The 27,874-nt window shown below is 39.9% G+C and overlaps 1 protein-coding gene across 6 annotated transcripts in view; it reads right to left on the bottom strand.

Moving 5' to 3' along the window:
- Positions 1-27,874, bottom strand: part of PDK3 (pyruvate dehydrogenase kinase 3) — a 146,705-nt gene that overhangs the window by 11,616 nt on the left and 107,215 nt on the right. For all 6 annotated transcript variants that reach the window (XM_072744498.1, XM_072744500.1, XM_072744499.1 and 3 more), the window contains 5 exons: positions 26,342-26,413; positions 22,555-22,739; positions 20,970-21,059; positions 8,170-8,247; positions 638-714 (listed from right to left, as the gene is read on the bottom strand). In XM_072744498.1, the coding sequence (XP_072600599.1) occupies positions 638-714; positions 8,170-8,247; positions 20,970-21,059; positions 22,555-22,739; positions 26,342-26,413 (502 nt within the window). The remainder of the gene's footprint in view (positions 1-637; positions 715-8,169; positions 8,248-20,969; positions 21,060-22,554; positions 22,740-26,341; positions 26,414-27,874) is intronic.

Below are 27,874 nucleotides of genomic sequence, written 5' to 3'. Positions count from 1 at the left end.
CCTTGTGCCTATAATACTGCTCTTATAAATGCCATGAGCTGCTGATTAACAAAAGCAACAGCTAAGCTGTAAAGAGTCTAAAGAGGTTTTGTTCTTTTTTTTGGTCGGGGGTGGGAGGCTTTTTTTTTTTTTTTGGTCCAGCCTTTGCCTATCTTTCCCCTCTGCGTCCATCAGATCTTCTGAACGGACTCAAATATGTAAAAGGGTTATGGTATCTCTCAGTACTAAAACAACTGCTAATGCACTAACATGGTTAATGTTCAGAAACATAAATATGCAAAAACATTTATTTATTTTGATCTGGCTACCATCAATAAAGCCTTTGCCAGGTTTGGAAACTAAAAGCATCTCTAATCTCATAACTGAAGGAAAAACAGTATGGATTTTACATAAAATCTCTAAAGTACAATTAAGCTTCAAAATCAATATGTACTAATATTCACGAAAACCATACTGTACACAGCAATTTTTCATCTCATAGTGTACAAATTATAAAACCCACAGGGTATCAGAAATAGAATTTTTAAAATGGTTATGCAAAAACCTTTTTCTTATGCTAATCTAATGAATCCATTATGCCCTGAATCAAAGTAATTTAAAATGAAGACTTCTTTCCATGTTTTTAAATTCCACTTACCTTGAACAACTCAAATAGCATGTGAAACAGATGTGAGGGCACATAAACTACCTGAATAGGTTTGTCTGGAGCTTTGGCTGAAAACAGACACAAAAACCATCAATGAATAAGGACCGAAACTATAGGAAAGTCAAGAATGTTGCTGGCATTCTATTTTCCAAGTACATAAAAAAGAACTCTACATGAAAGGCTAATTTAGGTGTCCACCTCTAAAGGCAGGGCTGAGCAAAAGCATATGCTTGTAAGTCCAACAGAACTGGGGAGAAATCCGGCTCCTTCACTTACCAGCCCTGTGACCTTGGGCAGGTTACTCAATCTCTCTGAACCTTAGTTGATCAAAACTGGAATATTATCACGCATGTCATAATATCCTGAGCATTATTTAAGTCATCTAGGCATTGCTCAGTTTTTTTCAAATTTGAGGACACCCTCCTCCCGATGAGGGGGAATGTGAAGCCATAGAGGAAAGGGAGCATATTTTCTTGGCACACTAGACTAAGGAGCAATATTAATTTATGTTCAATTTCAACAAGCAAGACATATTATAGAGCAGAATCTAAGGTTCATATAACTTTTCTACTACTAGCTAGCAGATAGGCCTCCCCCTGCTGCCCACAGAGATCCACATTCCTTGCATCAGGGATCTTTGGAGGAAAATATGAGAAACACTGAATCTCATGTCAGGCACTGAGTACAGTGTGGGCTACAGGGTAGATGGTGGAAGATTTGGTCCTTCCTCTTCCTCATGACCCAAAATCACTTAAAAGACTGAAACTATGTGAACGTTCTCAAGTAGAACACAGACACAGTGGCCCATCTTATCACTTCAACCTAACTACTTCCTCTAATAAGTAACTGGGATATAAAGTACAGCAAACATTTGTTAGGTTCTTAGCAGTTGATTAAAAGCTTGCATGCATTATCCAAGTGAACCCTCAGGACACCACAGTGTGGCTCATAGGGAAGGTGGCATTATTATGGGCAAGGGCACGGGCAGTGCCGAGGCTCTGTGACTTGCCTACTGAAACAGAAGAGGCCTGAAACTGGACAACTGAACCAAGAGCTTCTGACTCTGAATCTTGAACTCCTTGATCATGAGTTACTTTTGAAATTATTAAGTAAAATCAATCAATGAATGAAATAAAAAAAAAAGAAAAGTGAAAGTCCTACCATTTCCCATCTTATTCTCCAGTCTATACCCAGAGGCAGCCACTTGCTACTATTTCTGCTTTAGTCTTTTGGTTGATAGTATTTCCATTCTGGTCTGTAATCCTAATGAATTCTTTTGTACTTTGCCTATAGGTTCTTTTTTAAAAAGTTGAAAATGGAGGGGCACCTGGGTGGCTCAGTCAGTTAAGCATCTGCCTTTGGCTCAGGTCATGGCCCCAGGGTCCCCATGTGAGGTTCTATGCTCATCGGAAGTCCGCTTGTCCCTCTGTACCTCCCCCCAACTTGTACGCACTCTCTCTCAAATCAATAAATAAAATCTTTTTTTTTTTTTAAAAAGCTGAAAATTGATAGTGCTGGGTACATCACAACTAGGTAAATACAGATCACTGCAGAGCAGCCACGATGGTGTAGAACATTTCCTTTCCTGTGATTCCAATGACATGTCTCACGTGTCACATGAGGAAGAATGTTCTCAGCCTTAAAATGAAACGGATTCTCTTAACCTTCCAATAATTCTTCAAAATCATGCTACTGAATATTTGGACCATGTCCCTCTTACAGTTTTGTTTCCTGAAGCTTCTAACTACACTTCCTCTTGGGTAACTGGACAAGAAAACATGCTTTCCTTACCACATCACTAAGATCTTCCAGTTTCCTATTCTAGCGCACGACATTCATTTCATTCTTTAAGATTTTCCAAATTAGAATTGAATGCCTTCCAAACATGCTGCAGAGCCATCATCTTCAAACTGTTTTTGATTGAAGTTCTAGTACGTTCTTCCCTATTTCTTATATCCATATTATATACACTACCATCAAGTCAGTCAAGTAGCCTACCTCAGAAAGGTACACTTGGGAAATATATTTCTCAATCCTTATACCTCTGACTCACTTGAAGGTTTGGCTTGGTACAACACTCTGTATTCAAAATAATTTTCTCTCAGGATTTAGAATGGGGGTGAGGGGTGGTCTTTTGGACATAGCAGTGCAGCTGCTAAGTTTAATGCTAATGAGGTTTTCATCAAGTGCTGGTTGTCACCTGAGATCTGACACCTTGGTTGTAATATTCGTGTTGAATAATGAGGAACTAGATTAATCATTTGAGGTAGCTGGTATTTGTTTCCCCTGGGGCCCTCAACTAAAGGAGAGGGCTGACTTGGAGCCCTGTGTACCTGCTCGAGACTTCTCAAGTGCCTTCAGGATAGGCAGACAGTGAGCTGGCTTCTGACCAGAGGGCTCCCCAAATTGTCAATGAAGAGGGCTTTACCTTGGACTATCAACAGGTACGTGAACAGCCCCACCTTTCCAAAGTTATTCTTGAACAAAGTTCTCTGATTTTAATTTTTGTCCCATGTAAAATGCTTGTGACTGGACTGTAGGCAGAGCATGGCTGGAGCCCAGCGCTCCCCTTCACCCCTTTCTGCTCTGCCTTAGACCAGCTTTCAACTGGCCCCTACCTTTTGGCTTTCCTTTCCAGTGCTTTGCACCTACTGGCTCTCCTCCCAGGGTCACTCCATCTTTGCTGTAGCCTCTCCTTTGTGGCTTCTTCTGCTCAGGCAGGTAATCAGCAGACTTCCACCTGTTTACCCTCTGGCAGGAGGCAGGACTAGTGGTCCACCAATGATTGCCTCTGGTTTCACGGCTGTTTTTCGGCTGTTTTTCTTTGCATTTCTCTATTGTCATTTAAACGGAGCCCCAGAGCCCCGGGAACAAGTTGAACACTCAGGCTATCTTGTACCAAAAGGCACTATTAGCCAAATAAACAGGCTTTTGAATGCAACCTTTTCAGTCCAAATATTTTTCCAAATCAAATCTTTGATAATTTTTTTCTTTTCAGTTGAATCAACATTCTCTAGGAGTCATCTGTAGGCTTGCTCAATTATTTGTACTTTTCTTTGGGAACATTATAGGTTAGGTGTCTCTCCTTCCTTTGAAAACTAAGTCCAGTGCTTTTGTCCATGACTCTTAAGGTAATCCTGGGTCCAAAGGCTTTTATGTTGCGCAACCTTAATAGATGTTTGTTAACTTTCTAAACTAAGACACAAATGCAATATGAATTTTCCACTGAAGGGTACATTTTTAAAAGTACATGGAAAAAAATGGCCCAGGTTTTTCATGCTCAAGACTCAAGAAATAATCAAGTCTCTATTTTACAGAATCATTATTCCAAATACCATTAGCCGGAACAACATTTAATAGGTACCAAAAGAACTCTGCATAGAATACAAAGAATTTTATTTTCAGATAGTTCTCCTTATAATAATGAAAAACTAGAGATTAAGCAGAAAAGAAATGCATGTAAGAGAAAAGGTAGCTGGGCATTTAGAGATGATTCATCAAGTCCCAAAGTCAATGGATAAGGCTGACAGAAACAGTCCATACACTGTGTTGTGTGGTCCCAAGTCATACTGAGATTAAGTTCTGATTCTGGCATTTAATCAACACATTGATAGGTATTTAAAACATCTGGGCCTCAGTGTTCCATATCTGAAATTGGCACAGTACATACCTCACTGGGTTAATATAAGGATTAAATGAGATAATTGTGGTACACTGGTTTACACAGAGCCTGCCACAACATAAGTAGTCAATAAATGCTGGCTGGTGTCATGACTAAAAAATTAACTTTACAGTGTTAGCAGAGCTATCAGCAATGGCTTTTCAACTATTGCAGAGAAGCCTTGACTGGAAATACCCACAAAAGTATCCAATATGGGGAAACTAGAAATCAAAGATCCCAGGAGAGATACAGACCTTTTCTGTGAACCCTCTTTTTTTTTTAAGATATTTTATTTATTTATTTTAGAGATAGAGCGTGAGAGAGCAGGCAGTAGGAGGAGCAGAGGGAGAGGGAGAAGAATTCCTGCTGAGCCCGGAGCCCAAGGCGGGGCTTGATCCCAGAACCCTGAGATCATGACCTGAGCCGAAATCCACGGTCAGTCGCTTAACCGAGTGAGCCGCCCCCACCCGATGCCCCTGTGAACCAACCCTCTTATAACAAAGTATATAGAATATGACTTGAAGTCTTCATGTTGCCCACCAAACCCAAAGCTTAAACAAACCTCTTGACAGGAATGACTAATCTACAAATGGTGAAGAAATGCAAGCAGTAACTGTAAATCTTATCCTTCCCAAGTCAACCCTGACTTCTTTCTAGTAGCCGCCCTTTTAAAAATAGCCTGTTTGTGTCTGGTGCTGTATTTGAGGCCCTGGAAACAGTATCCTTTTATCACCACACACGGTGACCTTACAGACAAGGAAGCTGTTCTTCATGTTCCCCACACCTGGCTAGCTACAGAGCTCAGGTCTTTCCTCTGAGCCATGCTGCCTCCCCACAAAGATCCAAAACAGATAAGAAAAGAGGTTTCTTTGCTTAATGTTTTGGCAAGTGATTTCTCAAGAGAATCAGAAAGCTAAAACGAGAACCAGTGTGACGAAATAGATGCTTGTCTCTGGAGAAACCAACGTGGGCTGCCACAGGTGGCAAGGTGGGAAAATCTGAAACCTGATGTGATCAACAAACATCTGTTATTTTTAATGTTCCTGTTAAGTGTTATCAAATGGATAATACAGAAAGTTTATTACAGCTGGCTCCCAATATCCAGAATTCTAGTGACGACTGGTAAATACTCCTGGTGTTCTCCATGGAGTATGTGCTCCATAATTCTATTTACTACTTTTTCAGGGGTCTACAATGGGAAAGAAAAAAAAAACCCAGAGATGCAGAACAAAAGATGGTTTGTCAAACTAATGGAACAATTCTCAGGAAGCAACACATGTTCTTTCGGGTCAGTGGCAGCCTCAGTGCTCCGAAGTGCAGAGCAGAGAGGGCAGTGCTACTACTGACTACCGTTCAAGGCACCTGTGGTGTAACGGAGGCAACACGAAAGATGCTTGGCTAGTTCACATGGGCTCTGAAAAGGAATCCATGGGCGTCTGGATCTGATGGATTTCCGTCCAGGAAACCCGAGAGCGCCCACATGCTGTGGCAAACACCCGCTCTCTCTGAAGTGACATCTACTTACAGGTGTTCTCGACCAACCTCTGACCTGCATCTCTCACACGGAACTTGCTGGAGCTGAAGCACAGCCCTTAACCGCGCCCACAGAGAGCTCTGACATTCAGGAAGTCACAAAGACAAATCATAACCATACTACCCAAGCCAACAGGAAACTAGAGGCTGCCTATAACTACCGGCATTCGTTTATCTCAGTGATGGGAACTTCAAAAATCATGCGAGACGGTGCCAGAAATACTCGTTCATCTCTTCTCCTGGTGAGGTGCGCTGCCCCGCGTGATAGCTTCACTCAGAAGATATGTGTGACACAGCTGGCATCCGGGAATCGGCGACAGCAGGCTCACTGCTCTGGCCTTGAGCATGACTCAGGCGGCCATTCATGCAAAAGAGCAGTTGGCTACTACAAACGAATTGAAGTTCCGTGTTTTGACAAAGAGAAGTCTGCATGCTGAGGTCAGGCCTCACCCAGCCGGTATGAAGAAGAAGAGAGAATACTTCTACTCAGGAATACTCAAGCCAAGTCCATTCGGTTCTGGCAGTGTATTGATTCAAAATATGGGCACAGCTCTTCTCCCAAGAACCCAACAGACTTTGAAAGCAGCTTTGATTGCATACTTTCTAGTACAATGTCAGGGCAACTGTCCTACAAGAGCCTCGAATCTTTTCACGTGTTGATCTCATTATAAGCAAAATACATTTTTGGTGTGTTTTTGAGAGGGAATTTGATTTATCTTTAATTGTCAATGCCCATACCCTAGGTAAGATTCAGTCATTCCACTTCTAGGGACCCAACCTACAGAAATGCTTACACATGTTCACAAATTCTACCCCCTCCAGACACCATTCAGTCATTCCACTTCTAGGGACCCAACCTACAGAAATGCTTACACATGTTCACAAATTCTCCCCCCCTCCAGACACCATTCAGTGCTCATTATAGAGAATATGGGAAAATTAGAAATCCCCAGGATCGTTTGATGGTAAGTGACTAAATAATGGCAATCTACAACTGTGGATAATCTCCAAATGATATTAATACATGCAAAGATCTTCAAGGCGAAGTGAAAAGCACCAGTGATAGAATATGTATAGTTTCAACTCCATTTACATAAAAAAAAAAACAAGCTCTGTACAGCCCTGAGAGAGTAAGGGGACTTTCACTTCTTACTCTATGTTTTGTACTGTTTGTATTTTTCCAACGAACATGTCTCTCTTGTAACTTACAATAAAGTTAACGTGCAAATAAATATAGAATCATATAACTAATATAACAATTAGCTATAATCCTATAATCCAGAATGCTGTTGTGTGTATTTTGGTGCTATAAATCCTTCAAAATAATTTCCATTGAACTTGTACCACTACAAACTTTTATAGCCTGTGTTTAAAACACTCAACTTTCTCCATACATTCCATATTCTTTTGAAGCATTATTTTGAATGGCTGCTTAGTATTCTATCTTATGGACATACAATTTATTTAAATAATCTTCTATTGTGGAGAACTTTGGTTGGTTTCTAATTTTCCTGTATAAGAAAACCACTGTGATGGTTATTCTTGTACATACATCTGTGTACACCTTTTTTTATTTATCCATGAGAGACACACAGAGAGAGGCAGAGACACAGGCAGAGGGAAAAGTAGGCTCCCTCTGGGGAGCCCAATGTGGGACTCAATCCCAGAACCCCAAGATCACACCCTGAGCCACAGGCAGATGCTCAACCACTGGGCCACCCAGGTGCCCCATCTTTATTTTCTTGTAATAAATGTTCTGAGGTTTAATTTACTGGACCAAAGAATATGACCATTACTGCATTTAATTTACTGGGCCAAGAGAAAGGACATCACTAGCATTTTTTGAGAAAGGCTGTACTAATTTAAATTTATATGAGAAATGTGTAAATGTTCTTGAAAGAGTATTTTTCTGGGCACCAATTCAAAGCATTACATTAGAGCACTGTCATTTTGAAAGACAAAAATGGTATTTCTTTATTTTTGTTTGTACTTCTCTGATTAAACACATTTCTGTATGTTTATTGACTACTTGCCATTTGTTATTTTGAGAACTGTTTGTGCACTTTCTACTCTGATGACTTCTGTTCCAAGAATTCTGAGTTTGCACTAGATTTTTGAAATTTTTTTGAAATAGATTACATACTCCTGTACAAAAACTCCTTACAAAAATATACCTAAGTGACTAGAGAGATAGAAAGTCTTTAAAAAGATATGAAAGGGTAAAAAAAAAAGCAGCATAATTTGAAGATCTCACTGAAATATAGTTCAGGTATCATCAGATTTTTAGTCAAATTCCTTGTATTTAAGATCAAAAGTATTTTTCTTTTACCATTGAATTCTTCAACTTCCAGCTCTGGAGCGACCAGGTAATACTGCTCACACAGCATCTTGGCAGTTTCATAGGCATCTGCAAAGAAAGAAAAAAGTTTAGCTTTAGACATAAGCAGACAGATAAAATAAATAAAACCAGGACAGGTACTAAACTGATGGACTTAGAATTAACTATTGCTTTTTTAAAAATAGTCTTTTTTGGCTATAATAAAATCATTATGACTAAACCAAAATCTCTCCACCTTTAAAGTTTTAATGACCACAATATCAAAATACCACACTAATAACACAATGGCCAGTTCTATACTAAGCATACATTTGTTTAGCTTTTAAATATTCCTAAAAGGCATTTTCCATTAAAATCTATAAACCCAAGACCGTACTTTCGAACACAATGCAATCTGGCTAAATTGCAGCTAAAAGATATTTGTAGCTAACAATATTATTGACTATATTCCCTATGCTGTACTATTCATCTCTGTGACTTAATTATTTTATAATTGGGAGGTTGTATCTCTTAATCTCCACCAACTTCATCCCTCCTCTACCTGCCCCTCTGACAACCACCAGTTTGTTCCTGTATTTAAGAGTCTGTTTAAGATTTCCTATTTAAGTGAAATCAGATGGTATTTGTATTTCTCTGTTTGACTTATTTCACTTAGCATAATACCCCCTAGGACCATCCATGTTGCTTTGAATGGCAAGACTTCGTTCTTTTTTAAGGCTGAGTAATATCCATGATATATATACATACCATTCCTTCTTTATCCATTCATCTATCAATGGACACTTGGGTTGCTTCCATATCATGGCCATTGTAAATGATGCTGCAATAAATGTAGGGGTGCATGTATCTTCCAATCATTGTCTTTGTTCTCCTGATCCCTTTGGGTAAATACCCAGAGGGAGAATTACTGGATCATATGGTACTCCTATTTTTAGTTTTTTTTGAGGACCTTCTGTACTGTTTTCCAAGTGGCTGGACCAAATACACTCCCCTAAATAGTGCATGAGGGTTCCCTTTTCTCCACATCTGCACCAACACTTGTTATTTCTTGTCATTTTGATACTAGCAATTCTGACTGGTGTGAGGTGATATTTCTTTGTGGGTATGATTTGCATGGTGACAGATGGTGACTACATTTATTATGGTGAATACCGAGTAATGTATAGAATTACTATGTTGAATTACTATGTTGTAATGCCAAAAAAGTAACATTGTACATCAACTATACTTCAATATTAAAAAATATTTCATTAAAAACTTATGACATTCTAGAAAAGGCAAAACCGTAGCAGCAGTAAAGAGATCAGTAGGTTCCAGGGGGAGGTAAAAGTGGCAGGGATGAATAGATAGAGCATGGGGCATTTTTAGGGCAGTGAAACTACTCTATAGGATACTGCAATGGTGGATACATGTCATTATGTACTTGTTAAAGCCAGGAGAACTGTACAACACAAAGAGCGAACCTTAATGTAATCTAGAGACTTTAGTTAATAATAGTATATCAATGTTGGGGTGCCTGGGTGGCGCAGTTGGTTAAGTGGCAAACTCTTGGTTTTGGCTCGGGTCATGATCTCAAGGTCATGAAATCAAGTCTCGCATCTGGCTCCACTCAGCTGGGAGATTCTCTCTCCCTCTCCCTCTGACCCTCCCATTCCTGCTCTATCTCTAAAATAAATAAATAAATCTTTAAAAATAGTAATATATCAATGTCGGTTCTTCAACTGAAATAAAAAGAATTTTTGAATATATTTTTTAAAATAATAATGCTCAAAATCTTAAGATTTGCCAATTATTTGTAATGAAATAGCAGTATTTGCTGAATGAACTGGTTTCCATGAGCCACACACTCATGGACACTACCATAGCTTAAAAATATCCTTTAAGTTAGTTGAAGGTAATAGGTTGGGGCTGATATTTATCCAAGTCTGAGGAGCAACAGTTTGCTTTTACAAGGAAAAGAAGACAAAGGGTAAGAAGATCAGGACTATTAAAGAAATAGCTGGAAGAGAAATCAGGCAGTTCCATTCCAAAAGACACGGAACATTCAGAAAGCAAAAGTGATTACCGACTGCATGGGTGCCTTTTCTATTGAACTGTAAGCAATCTGCGATCAGGGTTTGTGTCTTACACTGGGTTTGTAACTTGTATAGAACCTAGTATATACCTATTAGATGGTCAATACATATTCCTTCCTTGGATAAATGTTAAAATTTCTGATAACTTATTTTTAAAACAGCCTGAGACATAATTCTTGTATCCATACAAGTCACCCATTTCAAGTGTGCACACAATTCAGTGGTTTTTAGCACAGATGCAGTGTGCATCCATCACCACTATCAACTTCACATCATCATTACCAGGGAAAGAAACTCTGTGACCACTGGTAATTGTTCCCTGCACCCACCCCAGCCCTAGGCAACCATGGGTCTGCTTTCTCTCTAGATTTGCTCTTCTGGACACTTTATATAAGTGGATCACACAAAACGTGGCCTTCTGGGTCTGGCTTCTTTGCCTTAGCAGAATGTCGTCAAGGGTCATCCGCATGGCAACATATGTCAGTACTTCATTCCTCCCTACAGCTGAATAGTATTACACTGCACACATACACATTTTGTTTATCCATTCATCTGTTGAGGGACATTTGGATTGTTCCCACTTTATGGCTATTATGAATAATGCTGCTATGAACACTGATGTCAAAGTTTTATTGGTGAACATGTTTTCATTTCCCTTGGATATACACCTAGGAGAGGAAAATTGCTTGATCATAAGGTATCACAATGTCTCAACATTTGAAGAATAGCCGGAATCTTTTCCAAAGTGAGGTGGTTTTTTTTTTTTTTAAGTTCCATCTTCACAGTTTCTAAAGATCAGATATTCAGATTACTTTAAAATGCTTCACAGGTGCATTTGCAATGTTTTCAACTGGACACCAGCTCTTTGGAGACAGGGTTGTACTTTTTTAATATCCCCCCATCAATATTGTATGTAGAGCAGATACTGGTTTAAGATTAAAGAGGACAGAAGAAAGGGGGGGAAAGTAACCCCTATAGAATTTAAATACACTAAAATGTGACCCTGTCAACCTAAAATAAAAGATTCAGGTATGTTCAGACTAAATTTTGGTTCATTTACCTCATACTGCTACCTAATTTAAATTTTACATAATATTTGACCCCAGAGTAAAAGTTCTGATTATTTTATTAGACTTTTAGAATTAAACCAATACAAAGAATCACAGAGACATTAGAAGAACTATGACAAGATGAAGTAACAAGGGATACACAAGGGAAATGTTATTAAGAGGGGAAAAATATTTTTCAAAACAGAGTTGATCAGTGTGAAAACAGACATTTAAGTAGGATTGATTTTTAAACTCTAATAAAAGAAAATGAACATTTAGAATTATACTAAATTTACAAGTCTTTTCCTAAAGTAGAAGAAACCTCATCAAATAGCTGCAAAATAGTTTTATAAAAAGACAGGAAATCAGGACCCACTCTCTGCCTTGGCTACACCACTAAACAATGCTACATCTCCACCTAGTGACACGATAGCACAAAGCCGACCGAGAACCTCCAAGGCCACTTTCCTTCAGCCAACAAATAATGAAATCTAAAAATGGCGCTTTGTTAATCACACACAAAGCCGACACGCCCCCACAAAACAACTCCCCCGAGTATATAACATCTTTAAAGACGTCTAAACATCATTCTTCCATTCACTATAAAAGGAAAAGAACCCAGTTCCGCTAAATGGGCGAGTTCCTCATGGCATTAGCTTGGCCAGGAGCATGGGATTATAAGACCATTATACAGTGAAGGTATTAAATAAATATAACATATGCAAGATGACAGAGTCCAGAAAGCAGCAGCCAACCTAAAACACAAAGACCCACTCAATATGGTTCCTAAAATCACATGTGAATAAGAATTTTTACACCATACTACTAATTACAGCATATAGATGCTGTAATTAAGAACTGCATTATGGGGGCGCCCGGCTGGCTCAGTCAGTAGAGCACTGGCTGGCTAGAGCCAACATTGGAGCACTGTTAAATGCAATAATCCTTCTGCCCCCGAGAAGGTTTTCAAGGTGTAGTCAGTTATACTGATGACAGATCTTTTTCGTCAGACTGGGAACTGAGGCCTAGAGTGTTTTCCAAACCTGGCAGTATGTAGAATTCATCACCAAGTTTTAAAAAAGTGGATAGATTATAAAATGAGCCCCTGGAGATTATGATGCGGTAGATCTGTACTGGGGCCTGGGAATCCATATTTTAAAGACCTTAGGGGCACCTGGGTGGTTAAGTTGGTTAAGCATCCGACTCTTGGTTTCCGTTCAGTTGTGATCTCAGGGTCGTGAGATTGAGCCCTGGGTTCTGTCCTCAGTGCAGAGTCTGCTAAAATTCTCTCTCTCGGGTGCCTGGGTGGCTCAGTCGGTTCAGCATCTGCCTTTGCCTCAGGTCATGATCCCAGAGTCCTGGGATGGAGCCTCAAATAGGGCTCCCTGCTCAGTGGGGAGCCTGCTTCTCCCTCTTTTTCTGTGCTTTCTCTCTCTCAAATAAAGAAATAAATAAAATCTTTAAAAAAAAAAAAAAGGGAGTCATTCTCTCTCTTTCCCTGCACACACTCTCTAAAATGAATAAATAAATCTTTAAAAAAAAACTTAGCAAGTAATTCTGAAGAGAAGCTAGATTTGGAGCCCACTTGCTGGAAAGCCAAGGATAGGTCTGTCACTGTCTCTCCCAGGACATGAGTGATCATGGGGTTTTGGGGTAGATGACAGCACACATATACTCAAACAAAATAATTTCTGTTTAAGTTAACATAAAAATGACAAAGCTTTAAAACAACATAACCAAAATTCAACTATTGGCTTATTTATTCATTTCCTTTATTCTAGAGTAAAATACAAGTTCCATTTATAGTAAGATTTCAGATAACACTTCCTTTTCTAAATTAGAAACCAAAATTTTGAAATATGATAATTTATCAAATCATTTTTATCTGCAATATATTTGGGCCAGTATTTACCACCAATCTTTAAAAGCAAGGATCAGGAAAGGACTATTATTGTCGCTGAACATAAGTGTTATTTGTTATTTTCAAAATCTGTTTTCAAGGAAAATAATGATCATAAAGTAAAACTGTGGGTGTGGCACAAATATACTTCCCCAGGCTACTCAAACTGTAAACACATAAGCCTGAATATATTTTATTTAAAACGGCAGGGTGAAGGTTCACACAGCAAGTATCCCAACAGATTCAACTTAGCCAGGAATTAGGGTTTTTTTTAAAGATTATTTATTATTTCTTTATCTGAGAGAGAAAGAGACACTGACGGGTAGGAGGGGAGGCAGAGGAAGAGGAAAAGAACCACAAGCAGACTCCCCGCTAAGCGTGGAGCCCAATGCAGGGCTTGGTTCTAGGACCCTGAAATTACAACCTGAGCTGAAATCAAGAGTCAGATGCTCAATCAACTGAGCCATCCACACACTCCCCAGGAATTAGTTGTTGGTTTTTTTTTCTTTAAAAAGCACACATGAATGTTTAATAGATTATGGAAGTTATTTTATCAGACTTTTTTACTACAAGATTTTCCTATTCAAAATTCACCAGGAAATTCTGTTATCAAATATTAGCCTCTATAGTGAATATACACAACCATTTGTTTACAAATATCTTATAAGGGGGTAGATAAGGATAAATTTGAGTGAGTGCTAAAAAAACAAACATGAAGGTGCCAAGGTCCCTAACTTGGGTCTAACAGGATATAAAAAAAACTGTCAAGCTCAAGTTTAAAAAGCCACTGCCAGAAGAGGTAACAGACGATCACAAGGCATTATCAAGTCATCACAGATATGCTGCTTTAGAAATCCTTTTAAGGTACAAAGCAATTCTAGTAAGGTATGTTTATCATCCTTCTACCCAGAACCCATCGAGGGGGAACCAGAGTTTTGTTTTAGCACTAGATCTTCTCCTACTCTCCAAACCAGAGCCAACTAGACAAGTGGGGGCAGAACATCTAATATAGTACAACCAATCTTTAGGTTGATCAGAATCCTGAAACCTGTGGTCATGGGAAAAAAGATGGGCTGAGCCAACTAAATTCATTTTTTGAGAATTTAGGATCGAGACACTCAGGGCAGAAGACAAAAAGGATACACAGAGTTATCATGATCTAGAGGGCCTGGAGTGCCCACCATTGCCCTGAACGAGCTGCCCTAAAGTCGGGCAGCCTACAGACAAGAAAAAGATGGAGTGGCCATGACTTAGCAACCCAGTTGTAAAGATACATAGAAAACAACCTTGTTTTCTGTATCCCAGCTCCAATGTCTATAGCTCCAACTGTGATGTGATTGCTGTCCTTGGATTACCATGGGACCTACTAGATTCTTTTAATACATCTGTTTCTTGTGCTAACATGAGTGGACCTCTGTACCTTGCAACCTGAAGAGCCCTAAATGAGAATACAAGACATTATTTCTGAACCAGCATAATGACATGCTCTCAGGATACCATTTGTATGCTATTATGCTAAGCAATAACAGCATGTAGGAACATAGGCAAGCTAACATCACTGTGAGAACTGACTTCTGTACCAAGTATTTAAGTTTGTACCTTTAAAATGATCTTACCATGGGATTTTCCATTTTATTTCCTGGTTTCTCACAAAGAAAGGAGAGAAAAGGGTCACAATGGAAGGTACCTCCCAGAGGATAATAGGAACAGCTTTACAACACTAATTCTAGCATTCACTACTATGAGTCTATAATTTGCAGATGTGTAAAGGTAGATATTAATGTGCTAAGTAAGCAGTGAGGAGGCACACTTCAGTGTTCTGCACATTTAATTAGTGTTATACAAGATGCACCCCACTTTTACACATTTATACAACTGTCTGGTCAAAAATAAAAACACTGTCCCTACCCTTCTATGTCAAAGTGTTCTGTAGTCTGTCTGAAGAGATCTAAGTATGGCATCGTCACTGGTTCATTAAGGCTCCGTAAGGCTGTGAAACACACGTGTGTGTACGTAGACACACGTGCGTACACACAGGGCATGTGGGCTGGATGTGTGACTGTGCTTAACTCGTGCAGGACCTTTGCAGCCAAGAAAATCAACAGGAGAGCTGTCACTGAAACCCGGGACCCCTACTCCTTCCACATCAAGCTTCCAAAACCAAAATGAAAGGAAAAAAATATCTGAGATAGAGATACACCAAGTAAAGTAACTGAGAAATCTAGTAGGACTTGAGGAAGATAAAAAGCCCATGAAAACGTACCAACTACTCAACAAAGAGGAAGGGAGCAGTAAGACTTCACTGAGTCCAAAGATCCTGACACGCATTCCTTCCTCTCTGTGACAGCACGTGGGAGTATGGGGGTAACTGTATGGTGTGAGCCCTTGAGACCTTCTGATCGATGCTCCTGGGGCATCTGGGGGTAGAGACTCTGGTGCCTTTTGGCCAGAAGGCACAGAAGAACCTGCAGGCCTTTTGACCACTAGTGCTCTCTGCCTTGTTCGTTCTCAGTCTTACCTTGAGCCAGAAAGAGCCTCTGTTGGGTGTCCTGACACTCAGGGAGTTGCCCAAAGGGAGCGAAACCGAGAGCTGTTGAAATGCCCTTTGGTTTACAGGGAGAAGAGACCTCTTGGCTTCCCGTGAGGCTGCCCAGCCCATCTGCCATGATATGAAAGGGACCTGATTTAAGGCCAATACCACACTAAGGGATAAAGACCATCCACACCTGGCTGGAAAACCCATTCGAGTAGTGTGATGGGCCTTAGTGCTGGAGGAGGTTAAACAGACAAAGGCTATGGATTCCGTAGACACAAAGAGTACTCAGACTATTTGCTGTTGCGTACTCATCTGTAAATGTGGTAGGAACTCAAATATATAAAACAACATTCTCAGCTAAGCCAGGAAAACAGGTGTGTTTATTCTTTTCTTTTCCTGCACCTTTTCTAAACTTTCTTCAATGAGCACTTTTGAGTACTTTGTTTTGTTTTGTTTTTAATTTATTTATGATAGTCACAGAGAGAGAGAGAGAGGCAGAGACACAGGCGGAGGGAGAAGCAGGCTCCATGCACCGGGAGCCTGATGTGGGATTCGATCCCGGGTCTCCAGGATCGCGCCCCGGGCCAAAGGCAGGCGCCAAACCGCTGCGCCACCCAGGGATCCCTTTTTTTTTTTTTTAATTTATTTATGATAGGAGTACTTTGATAACATGGCATTAGTCCTCTCAACTGATCCAATGGGGAGCAGGAGTTGGATGACTGACAAAAATGCTGGATAAAGGGCAGCCCAGGTGGCTCAGCGGTTTAACGCCACCTTCAGTCCAGGGCCTGATCCTGGAGACCTGGGATCGAGTCCCACGTCAGGCTCCCTGCATGGAGCCTGCTTCTCCCTCTGCCTCTCTCTCTATTTCATGAATAAATTAAAATCTTTATTTTAAAAAAAATGCTGGATAAAGTAGGCAGCCCCGAAGTATGACTATTACTGTAAATGCTAACTTTTTTTTTTTTTTGTAAATGCTAACTTTAAATGCACGCTTGAATCTACAATGACGCCTCTGCCAACATTTTCAGACAAGGCCATAGCCTCTTCCTTCACTATGGATCGGTTTAGGGTTGTAGGTCATCTTTCCTAGATAAACAATGCCACATATATCTGTGAATTCCAATCCCTATTCCTTTAAAGAGTAATAAACTTAAAAATACTTGGGCAGCCCGAGTGGCTCGGTGGTTTAGCACTGCCTTCAGCCCAGGGCCTGATCCTGGAGACCCAGGATTGAATCCTGCGTCAAGTTCCCTGCATGGAGCCTCCTTTTCCCTCTGCCTCTGTCTCTGCCTCTCTCTCTCTGTATGTCTCTCATGAATAAATAAATAAAATCTTTTTAAAAATCTAAACAAAAAATACTTGTGAAACACTGTGAGCTCACGTTCCTTCCGAGATTTTTTACTCAGGGTTGCCCCGGAACCTAAGAGTTATCTGTTTACTTTCACTTCCTTACACTTTTGAGAGACTCTTCTTTATCAAGTCTTTCCAAAGCATTCAACTGGATTTTAATGGATGTTAAGTCTCTTTTTTGTACTCAACTTTCTTCACTTTACATAATATTTAAATAGATTATGTAGTCACAGCAGGTGGAAAACTTATACCAATGGTTTGAGGATAAGTAAGTGGCCCTTAGTAAGCATCACCAGGTAGAAGCAGCACAAGAACATTCTAGAAAGTGTGCACAAGCATACTGAGCATGCTATGGGTATCAGGAGGCACGATCTGTGAAGGGAATGAAGGATGGCAGAAAAGTCGATTGTGTGAATGTAGCCTGATGTGTTTATGCACTTTCAGAAACTGAAACCACCTTCTGCTGATTTCCTTAAGGGAAGAGGCTGTCGAAAAATGAACAATCTGTTCTGAAAGACACAGTTGGGGAGCACGGAGCACATGAGCCCTTCCTCTTTTGCACATGAGCGTGGGGTAGGAGTGTGTATGCAAGCATGCGTATTGGGGGAAGTGCAATCTGAGCAGCAGAAGAGCATAGGGGGTGATTTTCATAGGCCCTAGCATCACCAGGAATCCAGGCTCTAACTTATGCCAACAGTGGCAGGAATGATTACATGAGGACATTGTTTTAGCTTTATTTACAGTACAGTAGTGGTGCCCCTGGGTAAAGTGGAAACCAGCCAGAGAAAGAGCAGTCAGAGCTGTGAGTAGGCCCGGGGGGGGGCGGGGGGCACATGATCCGGTCAGTGGTCAGACTGAGACTCCGAAGGACCAGGAAATCAGGAGGCTGTGAGGTAGGCGGGAGGCATAAATTTTCACTTTCTGTCTTTCACAGCTCAATGGAACTGCTTTGCACATCATCTTCAGCTAGTTTTCAGTACAAAACTTCCATTCCTAAGAGCGAAGCACAAGTGGTGAGGGCAATTCTGGCCCTCGAGAAATTGATGACAGTCAGAGAGCCCAAAGGAAGTACAAGTCATGCCAGGACCAGGGAGGAGAGAATAGGGCCAGAAGAGCAGTGCAGACAGCAAGATTGCACCTAAAGAGTCAAGCGCAGCAGGCTCCTCTTCATCCTCTCCTCTGACCCGACTTCCTGACTCACCTTGGCGTCCACTTCATCTCTCGGCCCAACAGGAGTGCCACCGGTTGCCTAGAACCCTGTTACTTATCTAACTGTACTGATCCATTGTTTAAATCTCTCTGAAAATGAATGAAAGACTGTATGTGATGAAACAATGAGATGAGAAACAAGTCTGTTTTTACAACGTGGTTATGAGTAACTGCAAGCATAGGCAAAGGCATAGAGCACAGTATAACTCCTCACATACCGTTACCAGCCTCGACAGTTTTCAACACGTGCCCAGTCTTTTCTGTTGTGTGTAATTTTGAAGCAAAGCCCACATATCATTCTATACTATGCGTAATATTTCAAAAATAGCCTTCCTAGAAGCTAGGATTCCTTTGAAAAACATGATCATAATACCAGTATCATACCTAAAAAATTAACAATATTTCTTGAATGTCAAATATCCAATTGTCTTATAAATGTCCTAAGTGATTTTTTAAAAGATTTCATAGTTTATACCAGAAATAAAAGTAAAGGCACCAATCTATTATAAATAATCAGTGGCATAAATGAGAATCCTTGGGCACTTATACGATGCCCAAGGACTACTGCTAATAACCTTTCCTGCAGTCCTAACTGGGTACGAGCCCTGCTTTAGGAGCTCTCTCTATATTAACTCATTTAACCCTACAATAAAGATGACTTAGCAAAAGCACCGTTTTATAGATGAAGAAACTGAGGCCCAAAGAAGTTAACATAACATGTTCAAGGTTGCCCAGCTAACCCAAGTGTCCATCAGCTGATGAATAATCAAAATGCAGTATATCCATACAAAAGAATGTTACTCAGCTGTAAGGAGGAAGAAGTACTGACACAGGTTGCCACGCAGATGACCCCTGAAGACATTCTGCTAAGTGAAAGAACTCAGATACAAAAAGCCACATTTTATGTGATTCCACTTATGTAAAGTGTCCAGAATAGCACACCTATAGAGAGAAAGCAGACCCATGGTTGCCTAGGGCTGGGGCAGGGGGCCAATTGCCAGTGGTCACAGAGTTTCTTTCCCTGGTAATGATGATGTGAAGTTGATGGTGATGATGGGTGCACAACTGTGCTAAAAAAAACACTGAATCATGTGTACACTTGAAATGGGTGAAATGTAGGGTATGAGAATTAGATCTCGATAAAGCAGTTTTTAAAAAAGTAAATTATCAAAAAAGGTTTAACATGTATCAAATTAAGGAACATTTATTGACCATCTTAAAGGTATATACTACATTCTGTACAACTTATAAAACAAATGTAAAACACAAAAGCTGACCTCAAATTGCTTACAGTTCAGAAGAAAAGCGCATATACAGTATATAATAATGCCCTTTTGCTTTCTGAATTTGTGCCTTTTCCCCTAAATTCAGTCAACTACCTGAACTGGGCTTTCTGATTCATAAGAGATATTGGGCCAGGGTCTGGTGAACAAGTGCTAGGACAAGACTGATTCTGCTCCCCTTCCAATCTGGGGTCTGCTGAGGTCATGATCAACCACAAGGTTACCTTGTAAGCCAGCAACCTACAGGATTCTTAGGGAGCTGAGGCTGGGCCTATTAACCTTATAATTGAAATAATTTGAGTAAATGTATCCTAACTAAACTGAGGCTACAACAGCTCAACGATTGTTGGGTGAGCTAAGGCCACCATCCCTGAGTCCTCTTCCCTTAGTTTAGCGATGCCCAGAGTAAACAAACAGCATAGGTTTTCCTTACCTATGGTTGCTATAGGTCTGGTCTCCCACTGGGGAGGCTACACCTACTGGGCCACCCTCCTTGGCCCTCTAAGCTCAAACAGCAAAGGTCACTCTGCTTGAGGTGGGCTTGAGAGCTTTACCAAAAGGACAAGGCCCTTGTCTGCTTCCTACTAAGCTACATGGTTCAGAAAAGGAACTAAGGTCTTTGATGAAAACCAGGAGAGCTGCAATCATGAAAACCTTGCGATGTGTTTAGAGGAGAGAGAGGAGGGCCACAGTAAGAGATCCAATCTTGGGAAGGGGTAGTTTGGGGATCTGAAGTTGCACAGAGTAACTGTGTCACTGAAAAAAAAAAACAAAACTGAAAAGGTCAGGCACCCGGTGGATCACTTCCAACCAGGAAGGCTTTCTGGAGGTGACACTTACCTGAAATGAACAATAAGGAAACTGCTGTTCAAATTCCATGTGCCTGGGTACTAGGGACTTACGGCTATGGGGCTCTGTTCTACCCTAAGGCTACTAGAACAGTGTCTATCCAGCCCAATGGCCAATGAATCTGTGAAGCTCACAGGCCACCCAGATTCCCAAACCCGGGGTGCACATCAGAGAGATGCTGGAATTTTATAGACATGTGAATTTGGTCAAACTTTATAACACAGATTTATATTTTCTGGAAGTTTCAAATAACAGTAGCAATCAAAACTTAGAATCTTCTTTAAGCTAACAACCATTCAGTGTTTAAGACAAAACTAGTCGATGAGGTAGAAACTCCCACTTCAAACACTGCTCGTTATGCATCTTTTCCTGAACTGCCCAGAAAGAACGTCTCATATTTGGCACAGGTAGCTTGGGCTCAGAGTGGCCTGATGAATCAGCAAACAACTTAGCACCATAACCCTATGGCCAAGGTGCCTCAATTAAACCACAGTTCTATTCAAACTACGATCACTGACCTCATAATGGTCTCCTTACCTTTCACTACATCAGCCACATTGCAGGTAGGATCAATACTTCCTATGTGTTTAGGATGAGCAGGGTTAGTGTCACCACCAAACAGAAGTGCTAAACAAACACAAAAGGGAAGGGAGAGATTACAAACAAAGCAGGCAATGTAGCCTTACAAGTTCTCAAAGGATTGTCTTATTTATAAGACTCACTGTAGCATCCACAGTGACTTAAAGCTATAGAACACATACAATGATGGGTGATCAGCTCTACTGGACAGCAGGGGAGGAAGGACACATTCTAAGATCTGCTGGTTGCAGTGAGCAGGTCTGAAAGCAGTGACACGTGCCAGGTGTCCAACCCTTTTCTCCCTGACCCAGTGTGACTTGGATGAAAAAGTTATTTTCATCCTTAGCCAAGTTTACTCACCTTTTCGGTACTACTCCAGACACTGAATCCAACTACTTATTTAGAAAATGCAGTCTGTACTGTTAGTGCAGGCTTGCGAAGTGTCTTCACTGTGAACATTTCAAATGCCTCCATCACGGGGAGTATTTTTCAATGTAGTATACACAAATAATATTTGTTCAAGTACTTTTTCTGTTCAAGTATCTTTAAAAGTACATTCAAATACTTCCACAGTACACAAGATTTACAAAATATTATTTCCGAATAAAAGCCAAAAGGATCCCCAAAGAAAAAAGTAATCTGAATCCAAATGTTAATAGGTATACTTATTTCCAAATCAAACAAAAATTGGGGATAGCTTAGATTCCACAAAAGGAGAATGCTTAAATAAAATAGGGGAGGTTTTAAATTATAAAAAATGACAAATAAGGGCCTTAGGCCAATACATAAAGTTCCAAATGACTGACTGGAAGAAAAACAGACACATACCAGCTCAATCAATCATCTAAAAACATGTACATATATATGAAAACAGACACATTTAGGTCAAAAAGAAATTGTAGTTATGTAAGTAGCTCAACTTAATAGTAATTAGGTTCTTTTTTTCATTTAAATTTCCTATAAACTGTTGTACACTTCTATTTTTAAAAGTTACACATTTGGAACCAATCCACATGTAATAATTGTGTAATATTCACTAATCCAAATGAATCAAATTAGTAGAGATGCTCTGGTTATCATCCTGGTGAGTGGACTAAAACTCTCCATATGAGATTATGGTTTGTCAATTTGCTTAATTTGATTTCAGTGATCACTGTGAAATTAAAGACCAATTGTTCAGATTGTCAAAACGCCAGTTCAATATTCCCTGTATTGATGTTTTTAAAACCAAAAAAGAAAACATGTAAAATCCTGGATAAAGAGTAAAACACACTGTCACCAGGAACATAACAGCAGAGACTTAAAAGGCAAGCAGAGCCCCTGCCTCTAATGTGAGCATCAAAGTTCCAAGGATTTCCATTGACAAAGAACACTAACGAATAGCTTTTTCATAGATAGGATTTACTTAGGAAAAACTAAACTAGAAACAAAATTTCTACAGGCCAAGCTTCAGATCAGTAAATTCTAAGTGAAGCAACAGGAAAACGTTTGGGAGAAATCACTTTGGCCGCTCTTTCGAAAGTGGACCAAAAACCCAACTTACTGTGCTGGTTAATAAGCATGCGGAAAGAGATGCGGTTGGTATAGAACCGATCCAGAAAATACTGGATGTTACTGCTAATGAACGGATCAAACCCAAATTTCTCCTTGTATTCAATCACTCCTTGTGCCATTGTAGGAACCACATCATTGTGTCTATTTCTGACTTTAATCAGAACTTGGAGAAAGCTGTGTGGGAGGGAAACAAAAAGCGGTCAGTCTTTATATCTCATGTGCTGATGCATAAATTTCCCAGCTCTGTCTCCACACTATTTATGTGCTGGTATTTTTATAAGTAGAGATATTATCATTACGGGCTTTTGCTTGAAACTTTCTACCAAAATTCTTCTTTCACAGACACAAAAAGTAAAAGGTTCAAGTAAAGAGAAAAATGTTCAAATATCTTCTTGGGAATCCACTGACTGTATGGAAAAGGGATCACATATAATACAGGTTCTAGAAATGTTTGCTGAGTAACTGCAGAACACACTAATATTTCTTCTGACAACATCAGGACAATCCTCCCAAATTTCCATGGATTTATTATAAAGTCTCAAAGCAACAGCTTCCATGAATAAATAATGTGAAACTCTTTAAGAGTAAAATTTTGAAATGAATTTCTCATAGCAGTAAAATATAGTGTGAAATGTAGGTGGAACAAAGACAATTAAGACAAACCCAGTCAAGCATTATGGTATATTACTATAAAGATACAGAGGGAAAATAAACTAATAATGGTAACTGAGAATAGAAAGACAAGTCAATGGAACCAAATAAAAAGCTTAGAACAAGGCCTGAGGGCAAGCAAATATGTGTGCATAAAAATTTAGCATATTGATAAAGTGACATTCCAAATCAATAGGGAAACCATTAAATTAGTTGGGACAGCTGGCTACCAATTTAAGTCACATCCCAATTTCAAGCCTTAAGCCAAAAACTTAACTAAAAGATTTAAACATAAAAGAATGAAATCATAGAAAAACATAAATTAGGTGAATTAGTATATAATATAGTATGCCTTGGGGTAAAGGCGGCTGTTCTAAGCTTAATACCACAGGTAGAAACCATGAACAAACAATAGGACTATACAGAATTTCAGCAATTCTGTAGGGATATACGTTATAAAGTCAAAAAATAAAGTGAAAACTGGGAAAAGTACATCTGCAGGTGCTCCTAGCCTCAGTAAAGGAAAAGATAAGCAACCTAAACAGAAAACCAGGCAAGGGATTTGGTATCATTGGGGAACTCACCACAGAGGCAATGCAAGTATCAATAACTGCCCCTTCAAAATAATAAGAGAAAAGCAAAACAATGCAGTACTATTCTCCACTTACCACACTGGCAAAGAATAACCAGTGTTATCTAGAGTGTGGGAGCATACTGATGCATTTCGGGGGCAATTTAGCAACATAGATCAAAAGACCAAAGAGGGTCATTCCACTCCCAGGAATTGATCCTAGGAAAATAACAGGACAAGGCTGTATTTAAGAGCTGTTCTTAAGAGCCCTGCTTAGAGTAGCAAGAAAAATACAAACCATTCTACAACTCACTGACAGGAGGTCAAATCACATGACTTACCTGTAGATGGACCATTTTGAAACCATTAATAATGGTATAGAGATCTATAATGTCCACAATTATTTCTGTAAAACATATTGTGTACATATGAAAATATGGATGCCTAGGGAAAAGTATGGAATGGAAGGAAAATGTTAATGGTGTTTGTTCCCTGGTAATGGAAATCTGGAGTGACTTTCTTTTCACATCTAAATAGTCTTACATTTCTCAGTGATGAAATACTCCTGTAACAAATACACACACACAAAGACAGCAGAGATGAATCCATCAACTCTGAAACTGGAAGGTCATAATTATTCACAAGCAATTTGATAATGGACATTTTGTCCTCTACATCATGTTCCTTCTAACGTATTTATAAATTCAATATCACCAAAATGAAAGATGGCATTACAGTAGAGAAGCACCTCAACTTATCAGAAAGGCGAAGACTTGCCTCAAGAGCTCAATTCTCAGAATGCTTTCCTGGTCTTCTGGGGTTTTCTAAACGTTATCATTATGAGAAACAAGCCTGTTCTCTAAGCTGCTTTCACTTCACTTAAATGATCTCCCTACCCAGGACTCCTGCATGACACCTCCTGGGCTGGAAAAGCCTACTACTCAGAGTAAAGCAACCAGCTCACCTTCCCTTCCTTCCTTCACCAGGGGCAATGGGCTTCTGAAACCCCAACTATCCCAACTAGCTGTGTACACCTGGGCAAGTCATCAAAACTCACTGAGGGAAAGCGATTATCACTACGATTTCACACACAATGGAGCCAGTACTTGGCAGTTTCCAAAATGGGCTCATGTCCATAAATTACATCTGACCAATAACCTGTTCCAGAAACTGAGATAGGATTCTGGGAAACATATGGCAGCAATTTAATATTATTTACTTCCACAAATCTATACCCTAAATTTGAAACTAGAGAAGTCAGTCCTAATTTTTAGGATGTCAGCAAAACAAACTGTTACTAGCTAACAGCATTTGAGAAAACAAAGCTTCTGGATTCGATTCCTTTAATTTCAATACATTAAATGAGACCAATGGCCTATAGCAAGAAGAACGCTGCATCTGGGGATCTAATGCGATGCCCCCCTTCCACAAATGACAAATCCATTAACAAAACACCTAGCAAAGTATAAAACAGGTCAGGATTCTTCCCCCTTATATTTTAATCTGCAACTAAATTGGAGCTAGCTACCCAAGGCTCACACCAGCAGTTCTGGCAGTGTGGTACATTGGAAAGAACAATGCACTAAGGACATGGAATAATGATTTACAGATCCAGTTCTGCTACTAACTAAATGTCACAACAAAGGAACTGGCTCAGCAATGGGGGCACTGCCCCAGTAAAATAAGAGAGACAAGTCATTTCTCTTTTTTGACCTCAGTTTCCTTATCTGTGAACTACAAGGGCTGCGTTGAATGCCTCCAGCTAAGGTTGCTTGTATAACACAATGTTTCTTAGTTCTTTTTATGGGACACCTATGTGTAAGGGATTTGGTACCATAACTTTGTGGACCAGGCTTCTATGTAGAAAAAAATTCTACAGTACAGCAGACCTGCCATGTGCATTCACTCGTGTGTAAATGAAACAGGGGGAAAGTAATAAGAAGGGGATACTGAATTTCTCTTGGGAGTAAAAGAGCACACTCGGAGCTAGGGTTAGTGTTTTCCAGTTAAATGAAGATGAAAAAAATAACAGAAACATTTTCCATCAGCATGAGAAGTTAGCAGTCTTTGTGCATAGCAGCAGCAAGAGAATTATATTAAAAGTGCACTCTTTTATGCCACTCCAAAATGAAAGTATTACAGGTTTTCTGAGCTCAACTGTTACGCTGCACTGAAATTTTTTTTTAACTGAAAAAAATGGTAAAGGACTGCAGATAAATTCATGTCTATACAGAGGCCACTGCATTCTTAAAACTACCACTAGGTGGAACATTTACTGCAATATTTACAGTGAGTGGCATGCCCCAGTTCGCCATGAGCAAAAATATTAAGAACTAGATCAAGAAACGGCATTTCAAGAGTCATTATTCCTTCTCTGGTATGTTAAATTAACTCAAATTATTTAAAAATGCGATGTTGAGTTGTTACCCATGAACAAAGCTAATGCTTTAATCCAAATTATACTTCTTTGTTCATAATGACATGAGTTCCATCTACCAAAACATTTTTTAACCTGGATGTTTTTACTTTCAAGTAAATTTGATACCATACTTACTTATCCAAGACCTGTGGATCCTCAGGGCTCTTATTTTCATATTCTAGAAGTTCAAGAAAGCTCTGCATATACCTAAAAAAGATGAGTTACTGTGTTAATTGCCTGCCCAACATCCATTCCTCCTTTCCCCCTTCCTAAGAGTACCCTAAATTCTCACTCAGGTATCTACCCCATCCCCTCCCCCATTGCAGCCCAAGTGCTGCAGGGGAAGCTGATGCCAGGCAAAGCTCCTGGGTGGCCTGATTTTTCTCTGGGTAATGGTATTTTTCTTGTCACCGACTACTAGCGAGTCCAACAGTCTAGGCCTCAGCCTGTCATTGCATTGCATTCCCCTGAACAAAGGAACTGGCTCAGCAATGGGGGCACTGCCCCAGTAAAATAAGAGAGAAGACTTGGTGGGGGGTGTCTTTGGGAGAGAAATTAACTTACTCTGCTTTTTTTTTTACAGTGAACCCTGGAAATGTTGCAGCTATTCTGTGACCAGGAAGAAATCCAGCCTGAAAATAAAGCCGACACCATGGAACACAGGGCCATGATAACCTCGTGAATCTCTAAATTGAACCCACACCAAAGCTCATCCTACGGCTACACCAGCCAATTTATTATTTAATTGCATTTTCTGCTACTCACAAACATATTCTAACTGATACACCAAATCTACAGTCTGATTAGCCAAGAAGTGCATATAAATTGTAAGAAACACATGTGTGATATTCAGGTGCACGCCAAGCACTTAGAAACTAGAAATAAACGTTCCTTCTCAGAGTTAAACTAATCCTATCAACACTGCAATGAGGAGAAGGAATGCCTCTTAGGTCCTCAGAAACAGCTTCTGAATTAAAAATAGCTGCATATCTCAATCAGGGCCAGTATGGGAAATAATGTGCCCAAAATAAATATCTAGAGAACACAGAAAAATGGGATGCAGAGAGGCATGTTACTGTAGCAGCTAGATCCAGACAGACCCTGCTAGATCAGGAGAGGATTCAGAGATACCAATTACTCAGAGGTGTGTCATCTCTGCTTTGGATCTGAACATGCCCGGAAAGAATGATCCCTTAAAATAATTATTTCTAACAATTAATTACCACTAATCCTGCTATCCAGCTTTGGAGGGAGGATGAGGGTACTCCAGTAACAAAAAAAATTGACTGCGAAGCATATAAATACATAAACAGGAATAATGTTTTAGTAATCAGCCTCACTTGAACTTTGTAACGATGCGTGATACTAAAGTATGTTCAACTCTGGATATACTTTCTAAAAGCCTCTAGGCAAATCAGGCTATGGATCAGGCAGTGTTGAAATCATCAGGTCAAACCACTCAGAGAGAGCCAAGTCAGAGGGCAAAGTCAGCCACAGGCAACAAGGCCCTCTACCCCATCGCATGCCAGCAGCGTTCTAAGGAGGTCACCCATCCCTTCCAAAGGAGGTAGTTCATCTAAAGAGCAAAGTCATGGGTGAGAGGAGCCAAAGATGCTGCTGATCTTCCTGGCCTGAAAGTCAGGAGAACCAGGAGAACACACTCCAGCT

The sequence above is a fragment of the Vulpes vulpes genome, chromosome X (assembly GCF_048418805.1).
Source record: "Vulpes vulpes isolate BD-2025 chromosome X, VulVul3, whole genome shotgun sequence".
Taxonomy (NCBI): Eukaryota; Metazoa; Chordata; class Mammalia; order Carnivora; family Canidae; genus Vulpes; species Vulpes vulpes.
Note: the sequence above shows the minus strand (reverse complement) of the source record. Positions and strands in the feature narration are given on the sequence as shown.